This window comes from Drosophila suzukii, chromosome 3, assembly GCF_043229965.1.
Source record: "Drosophila suzukii chromosome 3, CBGP_Dsuzu_IsoJpt1.0, whole genome shotgun sequence".
NCBI classification, from domain to species: domain Eukaryota; kingdom Metazoa; phylum Arthropoda; class Insecta; order Diptera; family Drosophilidae; genus Drosophila; species Drosophila suzukii.
In genome coordinates this window covers 73,905,619-73,926,545 of record NC_092082.1, presented here as the reverse complement: position 1 = coordinate 73,926,545, position 20,927 = coordinate 73,905,619, and the positions used below count along the sequence as shown (strand labels likewise).

The 20,927-nt window shown below is 41.7% G+C and overlaps 10 protein-coding genes across 12 annotated transcripts; 4 read left to right on the top strand and 6 right to left on the bottom strand.

Moving 5' to 3' along the window:
• Positions 1 to 53: 53 nt before the first annotated feature.
• Positions 54 to 2,273, bottom strand: LOC108016195 (RCC1 domain-containing protein 1). The gene is made up of 4 exons (XM_070996932.1): positions 2,149 to 2,273; positions 971 to 1,490; positions 546 to 621; positions 54 to 488 (listed from the first exon to the last, which is right to left on the bottom strand). The coding sequence occupies exons 1-4, from the start codon at positions 2,231 to 2,233 to the stop codon at positions 54 to 56; spliced, it is 1,116 nt and encodes a 371-aa protein (XP_070853033.1). The 5' UTR covers positions 2,234 to 2,273.
• A 142-nt stretch (positions 2,274 to 2,415) lies between these two features.
• dnd (dead end) lies at positions 2,416 to 4,338 on the top strand. The gene is made up of 4 exons (XM_017082824.4): positions 2,416 to 2,603; positions 3,602 to 3,730; positions 3,794 to 3,925; positions 3,984 to 4,338. The coding sequence occupies exons 1-4, from the start codon at positions 2,601 to 2,603 to the stop codon at positions 4,257 to 4,259; spliced, it is 540 nt and encodes a 179-aa protein (XP_016938313.1). The 5' UTR covers positions 2,416 to 2,600; the 3' UTR covers positions 4,260 to 4,338.
• A 208-nt stretch (positions 4,339 to 4,546) lies between these two features.
• On the top strand, positions 4,547 to 5,535 carry LOC108016196 (ADP-ribosylation factor-like protein 3). Its single transcript, XM_017082823.4, has 4 exons — positions 4,547 to 4,779; positions 4,839 to 4,973; positions 5,027 to 5,263; positions 5,318 to 5,535. The coding sequence occupies exons 1-4, from the start codon at positions 4,639 to 4,641 to the stop codon at positions 5,363 to 5,365; spliced, it is 561 nt and encodes a 186-aa protein (XP_016938312.4). The 5' UTR covers positions 4,547 to 4,638; the 3' UTR covers positions 5,366 to 5,535.
• Positions 5,536 to 5,675: 140 nt separating this feature from the next.
• fit (female-specific independent of transformer) lies at positions 5,676 to 6,118 on the top strand. The gene has a single exon (XM_017076449.4). The coding sequence runs from the start codon at positions 5,707 to 5,709 to the stop codon at positions 6,073 to 6,075; it is 369 nt and encodes a 122-aa protein (XP_016931938.4). The 5' UTR covers positions 5,676 to 5,706; the 3' UTR covers positions 6,076 to 6,118.
• On the bottom strand, positions 5,702 to 9,428 carry LOC108011336 (uncharacterized). 2 transcript variants are annotated; one of them, XM_070996931.1, is made up of 3 exons: positions 7,432 to 9,422; positions 7,121 to 7,372; positions 5,702 to 7,069 (listed from the first exon to the last, which is right to left on the bottom strand). In XM_070996931.1, exons 1-3 carry the CDS (start codon positions 9,368 to 9,370, stop codon positions 6,384 to 6,386), a joined length of 2,877 nt encoding a protein of 958 aa, XP_070853032.1. In that variant the 5' UTR covers positions 9,371 to 9,422; the 3' UTR covers positions 5,702 to 6,383. The 2 variants fall into 2 exon arrangements, 1 of the variants encoding a protein (XP_070853032.1); XR_010654176.2 differs by having other exon boundaries at positions 6,934 to 7,069; positions 7,121 to 7,368; positions 7,432 to 9,428.
• A 206-nt stretch (positions 9,429 to 9,634) lies between these two features.
• On the bottom strand, positions 9,635 to 12,248 carry P5CDh2 (delta-1-Pyrroline-5-carboxylate dehydrogenase 2). The gene is made up of 3 exons (XM_017076462.4): positions 12,110 to 12,248; positions 10,943 to 11,523; positions 9,635 to 10,883 (listed from the first exon to the last, which is right to left on the bottom strand). The coding sequence occupies exons 1-3, from the start codon at positions 12,187 to 12,189 to the stop codon at positions 9,688 to 9,690; spliced, it is 1,857 nt and encodes a 618-aa protein (XP_016931951.4). The 5' UTR covers positions 12,190 to 12,248; the 3' UTR covers positions 9,635 to 9,687.
• Positions 12,249 to 12,277: 29 nt separating this feature from the next.
• On the top strand, positions 12,278 to 12,914 carry LOC108016192 (uncharacterized protein C15orf61 homolog). The gene is made up of 2 exons (XM_017082816.4): positions 12,278 to 12,454; positions 12,610 to 12,914. Exons 1-2 carry the CDS (start codon positions 12,298 to 12,300, stop codon positions 12,738 to 12,740), a joined length of 288 nt encoding a protein of 95 aa, XP_016938305.3. The 5' UTR covers positions 12,278 to 12,297; the 3' UTR covers positions 12,741 to 12,914.
• LOC108016191 (lysosomal acid phosphatase) lies at positions 12,895 to 15,484 on the bottom strand. The gene is made up of 7 exons (XM_017082815.4): positions 15,162 to 15,484; positions 14,992 to 15,087; positions 14,397 to 14,525; positions 14,185 to 14,298; positions 13,979 to 14,116; positions 13,341 to 13,745; positions 12,895 to 13,275 (listed from the first exon to the last, which is right to left on the bottom strand). The coding sequence occupies exons 1-7, from the start codon at positions 15,300 to 15,302 to the stop codon at positions 13,111 to 13,113; spliced, it is 1,188 nt and encodes a 395-aa protein (XP_016938304.3). The 5' UTR covers positions 15,303 to 15,484; the 3' UTR covers positions 12,895 to 13,110.
• A 444-nt stretch (positions 15,485 to 15,928) lies between these two features.
• LOC108016194 (uncharacterized) lies at positions 15,929 to 17,243 on the bottom strand. Its single transcript, XM_017082820.4, has one exon. It carries the CDS (start codon positions 16,807 to 16,809, stop codon positions 16,129 to 16,131), a length of 681 nt encoding a protein of 226 aa, XP_016938309.4. The 5' UTR covers positions 16,810 to 17,243; the 3' UTR covers positions 15,929 to 16,128.
• A 32-nt stretch (positions 17,244 to 17,275) lies between these two features.
• Positions 17,276 to 20,427, bottom strand: LOC108016193 (uncharacterized). Of its 2 annotated transcripts, none has more exons than XM_017082819.4 (5): positions 20,086 to 20,427; positions 18,903 to 19,071; positions 18,505 to 18,620; positions 18,226 to 18,439; positions 17,276 to 18,057 (listed from the first exon to the last, which is right to left on the bottom strand). In XM_017082819.4, exons 2-5 carry the CDS (start codon positions 19,006 to 19,008, stop codon positions 17,414 to 17,416), a joined length of 1,080 nt encoding a protein of 359 aa, XP_016938308.4. In that variant the 5' UTR covers positions 19,009 to 19,071; positions 20,086 to 20,427; the 3' UTR covers positions 17,276 to 17,413. The 2 variants fall into 2 exon arrangements, with proteins under 2 accessions (XP_016938308.4, XP_016938307.4); XM_017082818.4 differs by having other exon boundaries at positions 18,903 to 19,061.
• Positions 20,428 to 20,927: the final 500 nt, after the last annotated feature.

Sequence of the window (20,927 nt, the reverse complement as noted above, 5' to 3'; positions counted from 1 at the left end):
TAAAAAAAATGGGATTCACAGCCCCCTTTACGGAACGAGTGTTCATCATCTCTTCATCCCTTTAAATAAAGCAGCGTGGACCAAGGACCGCAAAAGACATCATCGGAAGAAGTGTTCATAATGATTCCATCCAGGGACTGAAATGCGTCCACGTAAGACAGGTTGTGGAGCTGCTTGCCCAGTTGACCGTGCTTGCACCAACCACTGGCCCATGGCCGCCCGCACCGGCGGATCAGTAGAGTGTGACGAGATCCAGCGAACACCCTCAGCGGTGCACAGTCATCGCTGCTCTCCGCCCCTTGGGAGCAACCACATTCCGGCAGATCTTGCAACTGGGGCAGCGGATATACAGTGGGCTCTTTTAGGAAGCCCCCGGGTTTCATCACACGCATTCCCAGCTGGCCGCTGCAGTTGAGGCCCCAGGTGTAGAGGTCTCCGAAGGCGGATATGGCCGCACTGTGCCAACCACCGGCAGCAATTTGAGTTATCTGCAAGACACTTGAATCGTATGACAGCCAAGATAAGTGGACAAGACAAATATATACCTTGATCCCGGCCAGCGCCTCCAGCAATTCCGGCGTCTCCTCCACTTTCAGCACGGCCTGACCCAATTGTCCGCGCCTGTTAAATATGACACAAGTATGCAGAAATAGTAAGAAATTATAATAGGAAACGCTAAAGATTTTGGCTATGAAAATGTGAATGCCCTTACAAAAAATCTAATACAAGTTGGAATTGGAATAGTAGTTTAAAAAACATTCCTAAATAATAAGTAATAAATAGCATAGGGGACTATAAAGATAGCAAATCTTGCAAAAAAATATTTAAATCACGAAGAATATTACATAAGGTATGTAGTACTATTCGCTTTTAAAGTTCCCCCTGTTTTTCAAAAACATCCGGTAAAAGTAACAGCCCTTTCTGCATAGGAACTTTTGTACAGCCAAGTGCATTCATGGCCCTTACTTACAGTCCGTTTCCCCAGGTGAACACGTCACCGTTGACATTGAGGAGTACGGCGTGTTCATGGCCACATTGGAGCTGCTTCACTCGAAATTGTCGCTCGGAAAACTGGTGCAGGCAGCTAGGAATGCTGTACACGGAGTTTTCCGAGCTAATCGCTACGTTTATATGCGATCCACAGGCAATATGCTCTATGATCGGCGACTGAGGCGCCTTGGGAACCCCAAAGATAGAGCGCTTTGTTCCCTGATTGGTTTGGGGTGGAGCTTCTAGTCTGACAACCAATAGTTCCGCTTGTAGTTTTGGTTGCACTCTGTAAAGTTGACCGCTATGGAGTAGCACTAGGCAGTGGGAATCGCCAGCTGACAGGGCCTTAATGTCCCCCGTTGCCTCGAGGGTCACGCACTCATTTGGGCCATCATCCAAGAGCCCACGCAGACACAACTTCCGGCCAAGAGCGAGGGCCGCATACCGCCAGCCGATCGAAATCGTGCACTGGTTCTGGGTCGAGACTGGCGCGTTAATTTCTGTAATAAAGGCTGGACTGAATTAGTATGCGTACGGTGGAATCTCTGTTTTCAAGTAATAATTTGAGTCAACCATCTATAGTATATAGTATGCACAAGATATAGTGATATGCAGTGTTTAAGTTATTTAAAAATGTCGTAGGCTTTCGCTTTCAACTTTATCAGTATAAATTACAATACAGTCTCACTTCTATACACAAACCTGAACTTTGGGTTATACATCTTGTTACAATCCTATTGCCAAACAAATTCGATGGCTTAAAATTATTGAAATGTATTGTATTGTACGTATTTAAAGTATTGAAATATTGTTTGGTTAGTTTAAATTTAACCAAATATAATATTACGTTAAAATGGACTTTAAAAAATTATAATTTTAGTGGAACTTTTTTGCAGAAGTTATAACATTTTCAAAATATATTTTTAAACATGAGGTTCAAGGCTGAGGTTTGTAAATTTTTAGATCATGCGAAGATACCCTATGGGTTCCAAACAATATTCAAAACCTTCCAAAAAAAAATTGAAAAGGGGGACTATAAAGGGGGTTCTCTGTGTTTCAGATAAGCGTTGTAAGTTCTATAGAAATGTCGGCCCAACTATGGGGTTCCCACTGTAGGAACCACATAAGTGATCGTCGGCTTTGTTGCCGGTTACAAACCGCTGAAGCCGGCTGCGCAGTCGACGTCGCCGCTCACACATTCATGCTGGCCAAATGCGTTGAAGCCCGTAAAAAGCAGGGGCATCTTCTTCCCGTTCCCGTTACAATTCCGATTCCGATGCCGCTCCCCCACCAACCGCCGCCTGCGCCCCTCTCTTTCGCTCCTTTGCAGCGGGGCAGCGGTTGCTCGGCGACGTATTGTTGTTGCTGCCGGAATTTGTTGGAGCGTTGAGCGAATTTGTTTTTAGTTGTTGTGCAGCGCTGAAACTGTGATGTTGTGTTTGGTGGTTGAAAGTTGAAGGCGATCCAATTCCCGAACTTTCCTGACTTTACCTCCAGAAGACACCGTCGTAGGGCACTCTGAGGGATCGTCGAAACCCTGGGATCAGAGATATAGTGACGCCGGAGATCGTGTCCCGCCCTCTGGCCACCGTTCCCTCGTTGATTATAGGATGGTAGGCTATCTCCCGGTTCCGTAACAGCTAATTAAGTGCCTGTTATTCCGCAATCCCACGATTTGTTTTCATTTTGCGATCGTCTCCATGGAAACCGCCTCCAAAACTTTCCAACACTTTTTGGGCATGCTGAACGGAACTTTTTCAGCACTAGACGAAAGTTTTGGCGCGCACTTATCGGTATTTAAATAGAGGGGAGCTGTGATAAAGATTGGAAAGGTTTTATTTTGTAATCTTTAAGGAAATGGTTTGGTAAATAAATCCCAATAATTTCCTTAAATGTGTGGGAATAAAACTTATATTCCACCCTGAAAAAATACCGGTTACAAAATCTAATTTAAATTCGGTAATTAAGAAAGGATTAAAAATGTTAGTCTAATAACACTCTTGCTAAGTTATAATATTCAGAACTTTGTTTGGCACGTGTTTTTTTCTTTGTTTATTTTCAATACCTACATTACTAATGTTACTTACAGCTTTTACCTTAGCTGATTGCAATATCAACAGACAATCACATTTAATTTTGCTTTTGTTGTCCGTACTTATCTCAAATCGAACAATATATTTGTGTATAAACCACAAATTGATAAGGTAAATACCTTATATACCTCCCATCTATCTCTAAGGGCCACCTTTTCATTCAAGCTTTTTTTATTTCTATATAAAATAAATAAAAAACGTTTAGAAACAAACAGAAATCTCGGGTGGTTAAAATTGAAACTTATGAAACTAAAGTTTTTTTATTATGATATCATGATTCGATATTTTTTATATACTTGTTATCATTAAGAAAATTTTAATCTTTTTATTTTAAATCAAAGATCAATTTTTTTGAAAAATTTGAATAATTTCGTAGTTGGGTTTCGCATCTCTAAGTTTCAGAGGTTACCATCGGGACTAGACTTTTAGAAAAATTCATTACCAGGAAGTGAGGTTCTGGAACTTTTTTCCCAAATATTTCATAATATTCATAAAGGTTAATCCTTAACATATTTTAGGGTCTGCTATCGCTGCTGCGTAAATTGAGACCCAATCCGGAGAAGGAGGCTCGAATTCTGCTTTTGGGCCTGGATAATGCGGGCAAGACCACGATACTGAAGCAACTGGCCTCGGAGGACATAACCACGGTGCGTATAAAGGCGGCGAACTTCTTCCGCTTTCCCCATAAAATACGGAGTGAAATCCCGCAGGTAACGCCCACGGCAGGATTTAACATCAAGTCCGTGGCAGCCGATGGTTTTAAGCTAAATGTTTGGGACATCGGGGGCCAATGGAAGATACGGCCATATTGGAAGAACTACTTTGCTAATACTGATGTGCTGGTGAGACAAAGATGGGTTTGACTACTTTTCAGTTATTTTAACAACTTCTTTATTTAAGATCTATGTAATTGACTGTACGGATAGGTCCCGATTGCCGGAAGCGGGTAGCGAACTGTTCGAGATGCTCATGGACAACCGGCTAAAGCAGGTTCCCGTGCTGATCTTCGCCAACAAACAGGATATGCCGGATGCCATGACGGCATCGGAGGTGGCTGAGAAGATGAGTTTGGTACAACTGCAGGGAAGAACCTGGGAAATCAAGGCCTGCACTGCTGTGGATGGAACTGGCCTCAAGGAGGGAATGGACTGGGTCTGCAAGAACATGAAGAAGTAATCTAAAGAGTCGTAATCTTCGCCTGTTAAGTTTTTCCTAAGATCAAAATCATAAATATACGTACCTACTTTTAGCTTCACTTCAATACAAAAGAATATTTAAATCTATGATTTATCATTATATATCTGAAATCTACACGAAGCCTACAGAATATTTTTCTTATTTTTGATAAGTTAAAAATAAATTTAATGGTTGAAGCTTTCAAAGATGTTTAAGAAACTTATAAACTTGTTTTTTTTAAGATCAACCATGATAAACAATGATTTACTAAATTTCAAAAACTAAGAAGGCAACCCTTTGTAACTCATTTGTTTCCACCTGAAAACTCAATATAACTACTGAAGACAGCTTTGCAAAAAGACCCAATATTCTTATACCCATGTGCTTTTACGGACCCGTTTCGGTCATAAAAAAGGTCCTGCCCGCAGGATCACAGAAAAGCTGTCTGCTGATCTTGGGATTAGATAATGCTGGAAAATCCACCTTGACAGCGCACCTAGCAGGATTTTTTAATGGCGATGTAAGACTACATAGACAGAACCTTTCCCTTATGCTAAACTAACCCCAAACTGATTACAGCCTAAAGAATCTAACAAGCAGGCCAGTGAATGGAGCTTAACTATCGGTAACTACAAAGTGAAGTTGTGGGATATAAACGGGGAACTAAAGAACAGACAAATCTGGCCAAATTACTACAAGAAAGCAAAGGTCTTGGTGAGAAGAGTCTCTAGAAAATTAGAGATTTGACTTTAATCCCAGCACCCTAGGTTTTCGTTTTGGACAGCAAGGATGCAGTGCGTCTAAGCGAGGCTCGCTGTGTATTATGCGATGTTCTGATGCATCAGGAGCTTAATAGGGCTCCTCTGCTCATAGTGTCCAACAAAACGGACTCTTCGGGATCTCTGCCACTATCAACAGTGATCGATTTGATGGGCCTGGATCGCTTAGATGGTCGGGTTTGGGCCATCAAAGAATGTTCAACGCAGACAGGCTTGGGTGTTCAGGTGGGTGGAGCTATATATTTTATTAAACCTTTTTATTTACTTCATATGCGACAGGGCGTTGTAAACTGGATAACCAATGAGATCCGTAGGAAGAAGCAGTGATTTATCATGTTTTACATATTTTGATATTCTCAGAAAGTAGCCTTATACATTAATTAATATAGATCACAAAATAAAAAATATTTAAGTGCGTATAGTTTTTGTAAATAATGATTCATTTGCCATAGCTTGCAGTTTATATTAATTAATAAATTAATACAGCCATCTGCTAATCAGTGCTTTAACCTTGACCCTGCTAATAATTGAGAAGCTCGTGTCTAACCAGCAACATTGTGAGGACAAAGCCCTTTTACCCACAATATTTCCATTCGATTATCAGATGGCAGCCCTATAAAAAGGGTTGGCATATAGCGAACAGCCACAGTTCTACAATAGTCGTTGAAATGAAAACTTTCCTGGTGATTCTACTTATCTCCGCCCTGGCCTTGGTCCAGGCCAGTTCTCTTCGTGAATCTGTTGAAGACTACTCGGTATGGCCGACTGCAACTTTAACCGAGACCCATCCGCACTCCTCCAACTGGCCTTGCGATGTGGGTCATTTTCCCCAGGCCTATGCTTTAATGCACAAGGTAGACAAGCGATTGGATCAGATTGACAGCCTGGATCTCAAGAATCGGATCCAGAATTTCGCTGTGAATGCGTTGAGGAGGTGCACGACAAATGGACAGATGGACGAGCACTGCGTTAAGATTTCGATCGGTTACACCATGGCATATATTCACCATCAGAAAACGCTAGAAAACCGATTGTAAAAACGTTTAAGTGGCAAAATAAACTGTGAGCATTAACTGAAAATACCTCTTGGATCTTTCGTGCTTTATATAAATGGTGGTTATAGGGTTTCAGATGTAGAAAAAATACCACAAGCGTTGATTTTAATGTTGGTATACATGATTACTCTTTATTTTCAAAAATATCTACTTTCTTTCTTTTTATTAAACATTAATTGTCCAAACTTTTATTAATGGCAATATAATATCTCTAAAACATTAACTTTTTATAAAATAATTGAAATACGTATTAAACCAAAACATAAAATGAACAAAATTTAAAATCAAGTCTAACTTTTAGAACTAGTATTATTGACGTATAAAGTGCTTGCGGCTTGAGACCTAAGTTTTTGGTACTTTTCCTGTTCGGCGAGCAGTCGGTCTTTTTCCATTTTGGCAAACTTGCTGCCCATGTAGAGCTGCTCCTTGAACCGATTCTTTCGCCGCTCATCCATACTATATCGTCGCAACATATCGCGCCTATCCACTATGGACATGCAGATATCCTGGCAGTCCCGCGACGGCTGACAGAAGCTCCAGGAGCCAAAAATGGTGTCCACACAGCCGCAGGTGCGGCAATAGCCCACAAAGTGTCCGATCAGATTGGAATTGACCTTGCGGAAGGAGAGCGAAAGGGGTCCGCCGAGGATCATGAGGGCATGGCCGGAAAAGTGCCAGTCGGTTAGATTATCGATGAGTTCGTGGGCTCTTGGCGGTACTGTTTCCTGTACACTAATATTCAGCGGTATGCCTTGAAAACTGGGCGTTTTTGTTTCGGCTATACCCTTTAACTGAGTCTTGTTCATCTTGACGCACTGTCGCACGAATCTACGATGATGGGTGCGAGAACTTTTGTGTTGACTACAAGTGGGCCTATCCTTTACTTCCCCATCTGAAGACATGGGTGGGGATTTGATATTTATACGAACTCCCAAGACAAGGGACTCCCAGGAGCCGTTCAGGTCACATGGGGAACCTTAAGTTAGCAAGAGTTATTATAAATCTGGGCTCCAAGTAAGGAGCTTACCATCTGCTGGATCCACAAAGCAGCAGGGCAGATTCTTCTCCTCCTCCTCATCCGCGGATTTATTGCATTTCGTTGCCTGAATGGTCTCCAAACGCTCCAGAATCTTGTCTAGAACCGGGGAAATCCCCGACTGCTCCTCTTGCTGTTGTTGTTGTTGTTGTTGAGATGGCTGCGAGGATTGACCCATCGATTGACATGGGACTTGGCACAAGACCTCTGGTCCTTTCTTGAAACTACCTCCGATCTGACTTGCTTTTAAAAGGAGATTCATAACTCAAAGTAACCATATAGCCATAGTTTTACAAACTCACCTGGTTGCATGAGATTTTGTACTAGTCTAACTCGTCCATCTCCAGAATTTACTGCACCATTTTGACCACCTCCCACAATTCTTTTAGCCAGCTCCACAGGTGACAAGTTCATTTGAGTGGCCATGCTATCAATGACATTATTACCACCCAGTTGTGTAGCCTGATTGACTAGGACCTCGGGAAAAGGCGCTGGCAGCGGGGGTCCAGAAGCGGCATTACCCATTAGTATATTCCTTTTCTCGGGTGTCCTGAGAGGAGACTTGCCTCTCTCCAAAACCTCCTTCCACCAACTTTGCTTTGTCTTTAACGCCTGATTAAGGTTATCGATTTGCTTCTGATACTCATCCACCAAGTTGAAGAATGAAGATTGCTTGATAGCCTTCAATCCGCTTATGATTTGTTTGGGATCCAGTCCTGAGAAAACTTCTTGCCAAGGATTGGTGGCTAGCACTTTATTGTCGGCCTTGGGAACACATTCTAAGACTTTAGTTTCCAGTTTAATACCAGGTTTAGAACTAGGAGCCTTATTGGCTTCCTTTTCAGGCACCACATTCTCTTGGATGGGAGTGCTAGAAGGCTTATATTTCGGCTTACTCTCTAAGGTTTTCTTAGGTGTTTCACTTAAGCCTGGCTTAATCAAGGGAATATCATTCCAAATCAACTGACGATTTTTAGAATTTGGTAGGTAATAGGGCTTTAAGCCGCCGTTCTTATTACTCTCCTTGTTCAACTTGATAAAGGTTTCCAGAGCCCTCAAATAGTTGTTGTTTGTGCTGGGATTTGTCACAGGAACACAGAGCTTGGCTGGGGTTTTGTTTTCTGGTTCATTACTTTTAAAAGAAATTGCTTTTGTTTTATCAGACTGACTGGGAAAATTGTCCTCTCCATTCACCCTGCGACTTGATTCGCTATCTAAAGGATAATCCGCTTCGCTGGTTATCAGCGACTGCCTAGTAAATTTATGATCGCTGAATAACTGACAGAAACCCTTCTTGTACTCATCATAAAGCCCACCAGCTTTAATACTTGATCTTCTGGAGTTGATATCATCTAGCATTTTTTTGAAAGCTACGGAAGCGCTTCCGGGTTCCACATTTTCAAAGATCGCAGAGAGATCATTTTTTTTAATAGCCCTCAAAGAGGCTCTACTTTCGGTCACCAGAAGGGCATCCTGCTTGATTTGTTTCTGAAGATTGGGTTCCATTTCATCGCTAATCTTTTGTGCTAACTCTTTAACCAAATCACTTTGTTGGAGGCGCTCGATGACATCCATCAAATCGGACAATGCACTCAGTCTTACAGATCCTGAAGAGCTAAGAGGTTTGGCTGGGACTTCAGTTTTTGGTGATGGCTGTTGCCAGGCTTTAAGGAAGTCCTTGTATATGCGATTGAGCTCAAAAATCTTGCGCTCTCCAGGATCCTGCGTCTTCTCCGGTTTATTAACTCGTAGCATATTTTCCGGTACATCCAATTTTAGCAAAATCATACTACTCACCAAGGGGTTTTTAGCATCGACCTTTGCTTTAATACTTTGATTTTCTCGATTACGATATGGAAGACGGGCCAGGCATTTGCTCGATGGCATCTGCCGATCATCGGTTGCATCGATAATGGGTAGTACTTTAGAATCTTTCTCTTTTGAAATAGGTTCATTTACTTTTTTAGTTAGGGCAACTACATCTCTTTGAAGTGGCGCATCTTTCGAATCCGATTTTGCTTCGTCTTCCGTTTGCTCTCCTCCCTCTCCCTTTAATCTTTCGCGATAGGCGTCATAAAGTCTATTGTAATGCGTCGGTCCCATGCCGTCCTGGATTCTCGATCTAGAAGAGGCCTCCTTTCGAGATATACTAAGTTCCTGATCCTCTGCTTCTGTAGAACTAATGGGTTCCAGGTTGGGTAATAAAAGAAAGCACGAAATATAAAGAAGATATCTAAACATCTCATTTTTTCTTTAAGAACTGCGGTATTCTGGATTATAATTACATATTTAGTGTAATTGTATAAAAATATTTGACTTTATTTTCAAAAGTATTTAGATGATCTGATGCGTTTGAATAAAACCTATGTAAATCTTATAAGAGCCTATTAGTTACCACATATTATAAAACCCACACATTTTCAAAAATATTTTAAAAAATTATCTTTGACTGGTACCTTTTCCCCTAAGGTTATATAGCTTTAATAATCACAAGTCAATCTATTTTTTCTTTATTTATTGCTGCAATAATTTGAGTCATGAATGGCCGTAATAAGATGTTATATCAGGCGATTGTCCTCTTTATTAGAATCCTCAAAGGTGTTCTTATCCTCGCAGACCACTTCACTTTGCCCGCTTTCCATGTGAATACCACCTTGCTCCAGTTCGTTCATTTTCATATACGGATAATAGATGTTCATATGTGGCTTGTAGGACTCCTTGATCACCTGGGGCGAGGTCCATCTCAGCAGGGCGTGAGGACTGCCCAACTTATCGCTGGTGCCAGTCATGTGACCCGCTCCAAAAGGCTGCTGAGCCACCATGGAGCCGGTGGACTTGTCATTTACATTCAGGCTGCCCACATTAAATCTAAAGGCTTCGTAGGACTCCTCGACGAAGTCCTGATCCCTGGCAAACACAGATCCTATCAGTCCATGATTGATTTCGGCCACCTTTGCCATGGTCTCCTTGAGTTTCTCATCCGGATAAACGTAGACACCAAGGATGGGCGCCAGAAGCTCTTCCCGACATATGATATTATCCAGATCTTTGACCTGCACCACCGTAGGATCTACATAGTAACCCCGTTGTTTGTCGCAGGTTCCTCCGGTTAAAATGTGACAACTCGGACTCTGGGCAATGTATCTTAACCACATGTAGATGCGATCGTAGGCTCGTCGATTAATAACCGCCGAACAGAAACAGTCGCAGTACGTGGCATGTCCGGTGACCAGGGATCCGGTGATCCTCAGAAGGGGCTCCTTTATATGGCTCTCCCAGAGAGATTGTGGAACATACAACATGGAGCAGGAGGAGCACTTCTGGCCGGAGTACTCGAAGGCCGCCCTTATAGTACAGGCCACCGCCGTTTCCGGTTCTGCGGAGGGGTGTACGAAGTGGAAATTCTTGCCCCCTCCCTCGCCCACCAAACGTGGATAGTTCTCGTAGTAGTGAATATTCTGGGCCACCAGTTGCCACAGTACCTTCAGAACCGTTGAAGTACCAGTGAAATTGATCCCAGCCAGCTTCGGATGCTGCGTGACTACGGATGCAAAGGTGGTCTCCTCGGCGGGCACAAAGTTCACCACTCCTTTGGGAACACCTGCCTCCTGCATGGCCTGGAAGACGAAATAGTTGGACAAGATGGCCGAATCGGAGGGCTTCCAAAGCACCGAGTTGCCCATCAGAGCGGGTGTATAGGCCAGATTGCCGGCAATACCCGTGAAGTTAAAAGGACTAATGGCAGCCACAAATCCTGTGAATTTTAAGATATTTAGTGGCTTAGTAAGAACAATTATATCTATAGATCCCCACCTGAAAGTCCTCTCAGCCGCATGGAATTCCAGCACTCCCTTTGGGTGTCGTTAACGGGTTCGTAGTTGGCCAACTCGCGCAGGAATACCGGGTTGATGCGCATAAAGTCCACCAATTCAGCCACATCCATCTCCGCTTGGCGCAGCGTTTTGCCCTGGCCCAACATCGTGGCCGCAATGATGTTGTAGCGGTGTCTTCCGCTTATCAGGTCCGCTGCCCGCTCCCAAATATCAATCCGTTCGCTGAGTCTGGTCCTGTCCCACTTCTTCTGCGCCTCCAGACTCTTGTCGATGGCCATCTGGATGAGGACGCGGTGGGCGTGGCCGTAGTGGGCTATGGGCTGCTTGATATCGTAGGGCAGCACCTGTTGCAATTCCTGGTTGGCTTGATACTCCTGGCCGTTAATAACGATGGGCACATGTTCCACCCTGTTGAGGACGCCCAGTAGAGCATTTTCGAGTTCCAAGCGTTCTTTTGAACCCTCCTCATATTGTAGCAGCTCCTCGTTGGCCACCTCCTCATCCAGCGTAAAGTGCTCTGTCAGGTCGGTGTTCTTACTGGTACTTCTAACACCAAAGAATCTAAAACAGAGAATAATTTGTTCCACTTTAACATCATCCGATTAATTTGTTTTCCAGGTTAACATTTTTTTCTTTCACGTTACACTCTACCAATTAAAAAGAAAAGCTAGAAGCCTGGCTATAAGCCTCGCAATGAGCCTCGGAACGACCCTCGCAATGATCAAGTTTAGGAACTTTTAAAAAACGTAATATTCAATATTTTGTTGGGGCTCTTGATCATACATTTTAAAAATATTTTGAAAATGTTAGCGAAATAATTATATTAGCTTTTTGTCAAACAAATGTCTTCCTATTTTATGCTTTTTTTTTGCATATACCAATAATTCTTTTACCCTTAGAAAATTCAATTATTTTTCTTATTTTAAATTTAACGGTACTTAACAAAAACTACTGTTATTTTCGGTTCCTGGTTCTTTGAACTCTTTAGTAGTTCCGATATATATCAGAATCACCTGCCAAAAACTATCGATAGCAGAACAGCTGTTGGTGCGATAAGAGCACAAAAATAACAAGAAATACCTAGTCCTTACCAAACATTTTTAAAATTGGTTATAACTCTAAAATTCGATAATAAAATGCAGCTTACCCGCCTTTTACTGAAGCCTCAAGCCTCGGAAGTATTGACCGCATATTTGAAGCAATGCCATGAGCCACCCTGGACATCATATTTCGTGAAGGTACGATTCGTTTGACTCCGCCGGAGGAATACTGCCGTAGCTAACGAAGATAGTGCTCCAAATCCAGTTCCGGGATGTGGCCAACGACCAGAGGGGAATGTCTCACTTCAACTGGACTCTGGAGAGTGGAACCAACTACCACATACTGCGCACCGCCTGTTATCCGTACATGAAGTATCACTGTAGCAAGAGGGAGGTGCAGGATCTTTGGCTGGAGGACAAGTTCTTTCGGTTCCTAAAGGTTATCAATTTGGGTAAGTTTATAAGATTTTAAAAGTCATTTAGGGGTGCAAAAACTTAACAAACGGCCTGGCCCATACAGAAGTTCTTATAGTATATAAAACCACATTGTATTTTATGAATCGTTAAGGACCTGTATATCTTTAGTTAAAACATTCTCATATTCTAGGCTTACCAATGCTATTCTATGGACTGGCTGCCATCCGTCTAATTAGCCACACGGAGATCGTTCATGTCAGCGAAACGGTGAAAGTTCCCATATATTTTCTATATGCTGAGGACAAAGGTGCCAGCTTTTGAACAGGCAAATTGTGAATTGTGAGGGATAGCCTTCTTATCTAGTATGTTCATAATTTCAATATGTTAAACAATTTGTAAAGTACCAACTTAACAATGTTTCTGAAGACTACAAAGAAGTTGTCCAGCTCATTCTGGCCAATGAATAGAATATAACTTTGTAAATTTAACATCCAATTTATTTGTCTTTTTGAGATAACTACACTAATCCCCTTACCAGTTCACATAACATGGTCTTCACTTATTTATCTGTTAAAACTATTTAATGTAACAATTTATTTTATACTGAGTTTTTACCCAAAAAAAACATTTCTTTGAAATGCCCAGAGCAACACACTTTTAACAAGCAGAAACGATAACAATGGAAGAAACTTCAGTTTTTGCAGTCAGTAGGATGATTCTCGCAGGTCTCATCATAGTTATCCAAGAGTAGGGCCTTCACTGAGGCTTCAAACTGGGTCAGCGAGCAAGGTGCATCGCAATTGGGAATGGTCAGCTCCTTGGGGAACTTGTCTTCGCTGTTGTAATAGTAAACCAACTGCAAAAAATATATGCAAAGTACTTAAAATCCCAAATGTACATATTAATGTTACAATTACCAACCTTTACTTCAAAGTCACCATCACTGAAAGACTTGCTGTGATGGAGCTCAAACGCTAATGCCGATGCATATTCGGGAAGCTTTGTAGTCTGATCTAGTATTCCCAAGGAATTCATAACATTAACCAACGTCACATCATGACCTGAATACAGGAATATTTTCCGATCGGGATTCAGGTTCCGCTTTCGCTTATTCTGCATTTTGATAAGTATTTCCGTGAGGAAGGCTCCACCTTTAATCCGCTTCATCAGATTGGTTTCTGTGAAAAGCGTATAACTTCGTTCAGCCAGCGGTCTGATCTCTTCGGGATATATGTCCTCAGTCCAGTCGGGCAGCACCAGACCAGCCTCCACTTCAGTTTTAAGTGTGCCATATAGAAGTTCCACATCCAGAACATTTGAAATGTTCTAAGGGATAAGATGCATCAAGAGATAGTAATTATAAATATTAATAAGTAAGAAAAATGTAAATTTTGGATGGTAAAAATATTTGTTCTCCGTTTTGATATAGGCCCATATAGGTATTAAAAAAATACTGATATGGAATGTAAGCCTAATGAGATATTTTCAAAAAAGATAAGAACCTCTCTGATACGATAAAAACCGAATTAACAACCAATGTTGGTGTAACTCTCTCCCACCTTGCCTGTATTTTTTGTTAACAGTTTGTACAACTCCAGGTTGTTCTCGTTCAGTTTCTGAAGTTCCGCAGGCGGAGCTTTGTAGAGTTTTTGCAGGATGTGGTCGTACTTCAAGCAGGGTTTCTTTTGGGCCAACAGCTGAAAGAGATATCATACTGTTAGAGTGATGACTTGCACTTGGTTTATGGATATATGATTGCACTCACTATATCATCATTTCGCGATAGCGTATTCACGGCCACAGGTTGCCACGGGATGGGCAGAACATTGTTATTCTCCAGCGGCGGCATCATGCCCGCCAAGACGCTCTGGGCGCTCATCTAAAAGATAACACACGGCCAACTGATTAGGGCACCCCCATCTCGGACAGATAGTTAATTGCTATATAGAGGGTTTCTTATCGGAACGATTGACGCACCACACAGCGTTCCGCCGCCGAACTGAGGACATGCACCTGCTGCTGGGTGTAGAGGCTGTTCGAGGGGAGCAGCCGGTAGTAGCGCATGCGCAGATTCTTCCCCAGGTTGTACGCCTGAAGACTGCCTTTCTATGAAACAGGATAAAAAGAGAGAAAATGATCTATTAATATATATGATACGGATCATCTTAAAAATGATAATCATCACATTTCAAAAACACTTGTATTTTTCCCTATTTATTAAATAGGTCACCCAAATCACATCGCTTTATTTAACGATCTATTTATAGGTACTTGAAAAAAAAGCTGTCAGTATCTTGTATTATAACTTAAATTAAATTCACAAGACACAAGTTTCCTAAGAAAATAGGTACTCCCTTTTTATTTCTTTATTGGTAATTATAGAAGAGGGGTATATTTTTAATGGTTTCAATTTTGTAGATTAGATATCAAACCACTTGAAAAATACAATTTTGGCATTCATGATCTTGATAAATATTTCACTTATTTTCTTTCAAGTGATCAGTGGATCACTGATTAGTTTCGAGTTGTTAAATGAGGCAGATAATATGGCTGTACTATATCTAATACCAACCGGTGTGAGGGCACCCATGCCGCCCTGCCAATCGTGCGCTGCATGCGGATCCAGCGGATAGAAGCCACTCGGATTCTTGGCCCCGTGTCGAAACAGCTGGTGGGGATTGATAAACACAGTACTCAGTTCGCGTTGTTTATGGCATTATGTTAGTCGCTGGTCCAGCTTACTATGGATATCATGCGTAGATTCCGCAGACCCTGCTCGTCGTTGCTATCGCCGAACACAAAGTATGCCATCATAACGAAACAGAGGGCACTTCCCAGGGCGATCACCGATATTTTGGTGCCGCGTCGCGATTTGCAGTCCATTATTATGGGTTCTATGCTCCTGGCTGCAGTTGATCGAGAAAATATATTTCAGATTTGCAGCCTAAAAATAGTTTTTTGTTTATTTTATAGCGAGTGTTTTCGTTTTCGTTGGCCCGTCCACGAACCAAAAATATCAAATAAATACAAGTCACGTCCGATGGCATCAAAAGCCGTATAACAACTGAGCGGCTGTCGATGGATGGCAGTCTCGTCCCACAACTAGAAAGAGAGGGGGCGCTAGCCAGAGATAAAGAGGGCTATACAAAAAAGAAAGAGAGAGCAGAGAGACTGGGAGACACCTTTCAGCGGTGTGATGTGAGAAACTGAGAGCAAAGTCGATGGACATGTGCGAATAATTAAATTAGTTGGTCAATGGGTGTGCAAATTAGGTCTCGACCAGGTGCTACTGTGTGTTATGGGGGTCTTTCAATTTGCACTTAGGTGAGGAATATTTAAAACAAAAGATTTGAGTGATCGATCCTATTATTCATTGTGCACTTTATTTTGATCACGAGGAAGCATTCTAATGCTAATTATTTGTACTTCCTAGTTCGATTTCCCGAATAAAATGCAGTTATTTTATGAAAATTTCAAATATTTTTTACTACTTTGCTTATACTTTTTACAAAATATATATATTTTGCGCACTACCAAATTGCAACGACGAATCAAATTTGAACAGTTTTTACACATTTCGTATGCTATATGTACATCTGAAAACGAATCTGAAAATCGGTTTACAGTCGCTTTTGAAACTGCTCGAATTTGAACGCAAGGGCAAATAATTTGAAATTGGAACGCCAACTTTCTGAACTTGAATATAATTCTATGTTCTGGGTTTGGTTGGGAGTTCCGTGGTATCATCCTCGGATAGTTCGCTGGTTGGCTCCTCGACCAGGTAACCCTGCTCGGCCTTATAGATGCGCTTGCGAGAGACTTTTCGGCGCTTCCTGGGCACCTCTTCATCGGTTTGTACAGGTTCCGCTGATCCCGACTCCTCGCTGGAGTAACTCTTTGATAAGTGCTGGGAATCACCAGACTGTTCCATATAAGACTCCTCTCCATGCTCCTGCTCCACTCCATCGGATTCGGAAGTAGGACGCTCTGGGCCAAGATCAAGCTGGGGTATCTCATAACCGTACCCCTCATCATCCGTCAGATCGTCCTCCACTTGGCCATAGTCATATAGCGACTGATGATAATAAGAGTCCTGCGAAATGGAACTGATGGTGGTAAAGATGACACCAGTTTCCAAATTTTGGATGGTGGGCAAAGCCAAGTGTGTCTGCACATCCGAAAGATAGTTGATCACGCCCAATGGTCCTACCACATAGTTGACATTCGCATCGGGAATGGACCAAAGAGATGAGCCGCTGGCCAGTTCTGGATCAAGCTGATAGGCACTGATTGTAGCAGCGGCACTATGGGTGACTGGATAGTCGTAGATCCCGGGCATGAAGTACTCGTAGTATCCCAAAACCCTGCGGCTTAGTATAGATCCAAACATTGCGTTGTCTAAGTATTTTACCTCAAACCCAATCTGATACTTTTTGGGGGATCTTCTCTGCGTTACGGATAATATCCAATGGAGGTCGCCTGGACTGGTTCCCACTGATTAACCACGTTCAGGCTAAGGCTCAGAAAGTATATGCGAACAGAAAACTGTCCCACCAAATGCAACTGCAGACAAACCTCAAGGATCATCAGTTCTGTGGAAACGGGTACCGGTTCTTTGGAGGATCGATCGGGATGCTTCGGCGATGACGATGTAGATGGTGCCCAAATGAGGACTGTGTCTGCCAGAAGCTGAGGACGAACAAATTTGGAATTTCATACGACGGAAATTTTGAACTTTGCTTAACTAGCTTGCCTTAGTAACATTCCAACACAACTATCACATTCAACCAAATGATACAAAAATGAAATATTTCTAGAAATTATAATGGGATCTTTAGTGAGGGAAAGTTCACGGCTGACTTGTTAGCTAATATTTAATCTTTGTATTTATTTTAAATGGTAGATATTACTTCCTTAACCCTATATACAGTCTTTATTTAAAGTCTTAATAAGCGTAATGCAGCTTCCACAATTTTAGGCATTGGCACCATGTACTAATTTCCTCCAAGGACACACCTTTCCGTGTCCAGATCCTCATCCGAATCAATCCGCTGGCAATCACCATGACCATCGGAGCAGCGTTTGTACAACACATAACTGAACCATACGGTTAGAGGAAGAAGTGCCAATCCCAGGGGCATTAGGAAGAGCAGCAGGAATTCCCGAGGATCGCTAGTTGGAACTCCCTCATCTCCACTATCGTAGTCCGACCAGTACTCCTTCTCCTGATCCGGATCATCCTGTACGGGTAGAACTTCAAGAAACGCCTCCCGGATCTTGTGACCCCGATAGCTGATGGCCACGCAGGCGTAGTGACCGGCATCTCTCAATCTCACCCCGTCCAGAATCAACTTGCTGAGATATATCTGGGGTGCCATCAATTTTTCGGGGTCAGTGGACAGCAGCTCATATGTGCGACCATTGTACCGGACAATATGTGTGCTGAAATTGGAGGCCGTTGTTGACGAGGATGCCTCTCCAGCTGACTGAGTTCCCACGTAGGTGTGCCGGCGGAACCACTTGATAGTGGGATGCTCCTCACTGTGGACACGGCATTGGAAGACCACCCGACTACCCACCAAAGTCGTTTTATTGTTGGGATATGAGTCTACGAACTCTGGAGCAGCCAACGAGGTGTCTAGAAATTAAAAGAAGAAAATTGGTTAATCCAATGTTTCATCACATTAAACAAGAGTTCTCCAGAAGAAACAGGAACAAAAGCTACAGAGCTCTTTTGTATCCCATAGGCCACTGATTCTGCTGTTGACCACTGCTTTAAATTATAAGTTTTGGCTGCATTACTTACTCTTAACATCCAGTTGATAAGTGCGGACCAGTTGGACATCCACAGCTTGAGCTTTATCCCAAATGTGAGGATTAATGCTGCATTTGTAGAGTCCCGAATACCGTTCGGTTACATTACGGAGCCACAGTTCCGGACGACAAAGACTCGGCTCGCAAGGCAAGGCAGTCCATTCATCCACAGACTCCAGATGATGACAATTATTTTCACTGCATTGCTGAAAGGAGAGTTGCGTATATGAATGATTTATTGATTTTAATAGAAAGTAAAAACGATAAATACCTTGAAGTACCAATGTATCTTGATGTCATCCAACATACTTTCATCGACCAGACCTTGGAGATTGCACTGCAGTTTGACATCAAACCCGGCTCTCTGTTGAATCAGCTCAGTGTTTTCTACACCAGCGAAAAATATAAAAAAAGGTTGCGAACCATTCAATCAAGGCAATGGCAAATGTTTACTATTTTCTGTGTCTATGAAAGCCAAATTGACAGTATCTTATCAAGCGCTGTGCTACCCGAAATTGCGATTAACCTTCTGAACGTTTTGACGAATGAATGCGGAAACGTGGTGTTAAAAAAAGAGCTGTCTAAATTTAAGTGCACCTTTTTTCTTAATAATCCCAATGACCTGGTGATACCCTTACTTAATTTGAAATTGAGGTAACCCTAACTCACCTGTATAGTCCACAAAGAAACCGCGGGATTGTTCGAAGCCGCAGAAACAAATGAGAATCAATAGCCAGATGTGGCCAGACCACAGATCACAAATCATCGGATCCATTTCCACTTAGCATATCCGCGACATTGTCTTCCACTTGTTATCGCTAAAGGAACCTGTCGAACACTTTGATTAGTTAGTTTGGGGCACACACAATGGTCTGGCATTTATTTATTAGAATTCCATTGACTGGCCATTCGTTTATTTCCCAAATGATCGATTTTCATTTAATTTCTTAGCAAACATGCGAAGCTTTCCAAGTTTGTATTTATTTATTTATATATTTGGTCTGCGCGGTTGCATTTCCACTTGCTCTAGCACATTTTTCACACATTTTATTGTGCGCTGTCGGCGATAAGTGTAAAAATCCACTTTTGTTTATTTACTTGGCCATTTGAAGCGAACGGGTGCTCTACATTGGCTCACAAACACAAACACTGGGGCACAAATCCTTGGTACCCATATATATAAATTATCAGAATTTCGCTTCTCATTTATTAATAAATAGTGAGTGCCATTTATGCAACAATAAATCATTGCCGCAGCGATAATGCCCGTTTATCAATTGAATGGCGGGCTACCAAAGAACTTTCGGTGGCACTCAATAGATTGAGAAGCGCGTAGAGGGGCTGTAAATGTATGAAACTAGAGTTCCGTTTTGAACTGGCTATTCTTGGAGAATATTAATGATGTCCACTGGAAATATACATTTCTTAATATAGCTTGATTGGAAGTATTATAGCTAGAAATAATCTTTATACTTATTTATTTTGGTTTTTTTATAGCCCTTTGTCCTTGTCACTTAAACATTCTGCCTGCCTTCTAATATAATAAATAAATTTACTTAAGTGGAATGTCACGACCAAATCATTTCTCGATCATTCTGCCCGACCACAAAACACAAAACTCATAAAACACTTTTGATGGGAGGACGTTTGTTTATGCATTTTGCTTGCCTTCCAAGATCTGCGATCTCTTCCCATTGTGATGGAGATTTATCTATGTTGCCCCAGTTGATTGGCATCGACTCAATTGATTTATACGATATCATTTATTAGGTGAAAAGTTGATTGTTTAATAGACAATTTGTTTACCGAGCTGGCCGAGCAGTGGAATCAAAATAGGAGCAAACACACTCACTTTGGCTAAGAGCGGATGGACAACTGACACGATGATGGCTTCATAATCGCGTGGGCTGTGCTGATACGGCGGGTTTTTTTAATTTTCAGTTAGAACTCCGGGTCTGCTTCTCCGGTTTCCGAATGCCACACACAGAATACGTTCTTAGTCACTGGAATTTGCGAATTTTGCAAAAATGTTTGCTTTTCGCCGTCTGGAGCTCCAATTGCGTTTGCTTTCCTCCCGGCAATTGGCTATTATGGTCCGTAAATATTGTAGCCACATCGATCTCGCGATAGTTTTCTTCCGTACGCGTTCCGTTCGCGGGGCTGGCTATCAACAAACTACTGTAATACACGATTCGAACAAGTGTTACCCCTCGGAGGCGACGGCAGCGGCCATGGTGGGCAGTGCACTGGAAAAAATTATGTAAAAAAAATAATTTAAAATTAAAAAATTGGAGAACAAAATGAAAATGTCGGTTTTTAAGTGACATAATTATAAATTATTTAAAACCTTTAAATTTTTTGACATCGCTGTTAAGAAAAAAACATTTTTCTTTGCAAACCATATTTGTGTTAAGGTTAAAATTAATTACGATTTTATAAAAAATGTGTAGTCAAACAAGATTCTCTGGAGACCGAATGTGTATAAAATTATTTCACATATAATCCGATAGTAAAATAGTAATTAAATTATAAAAATATTTTTTTTGGGTCTTTAATATATCGTATAATTATCATATAGTGCAATAGTAACATAGTAATTAAATTATAAAAATATATTTGTTTTTTGAGATTTTAGTATATACAAACCTGTATTGTAATAAAGATATTTTAAGTCTTTCTCCGGAAAAACTCCAA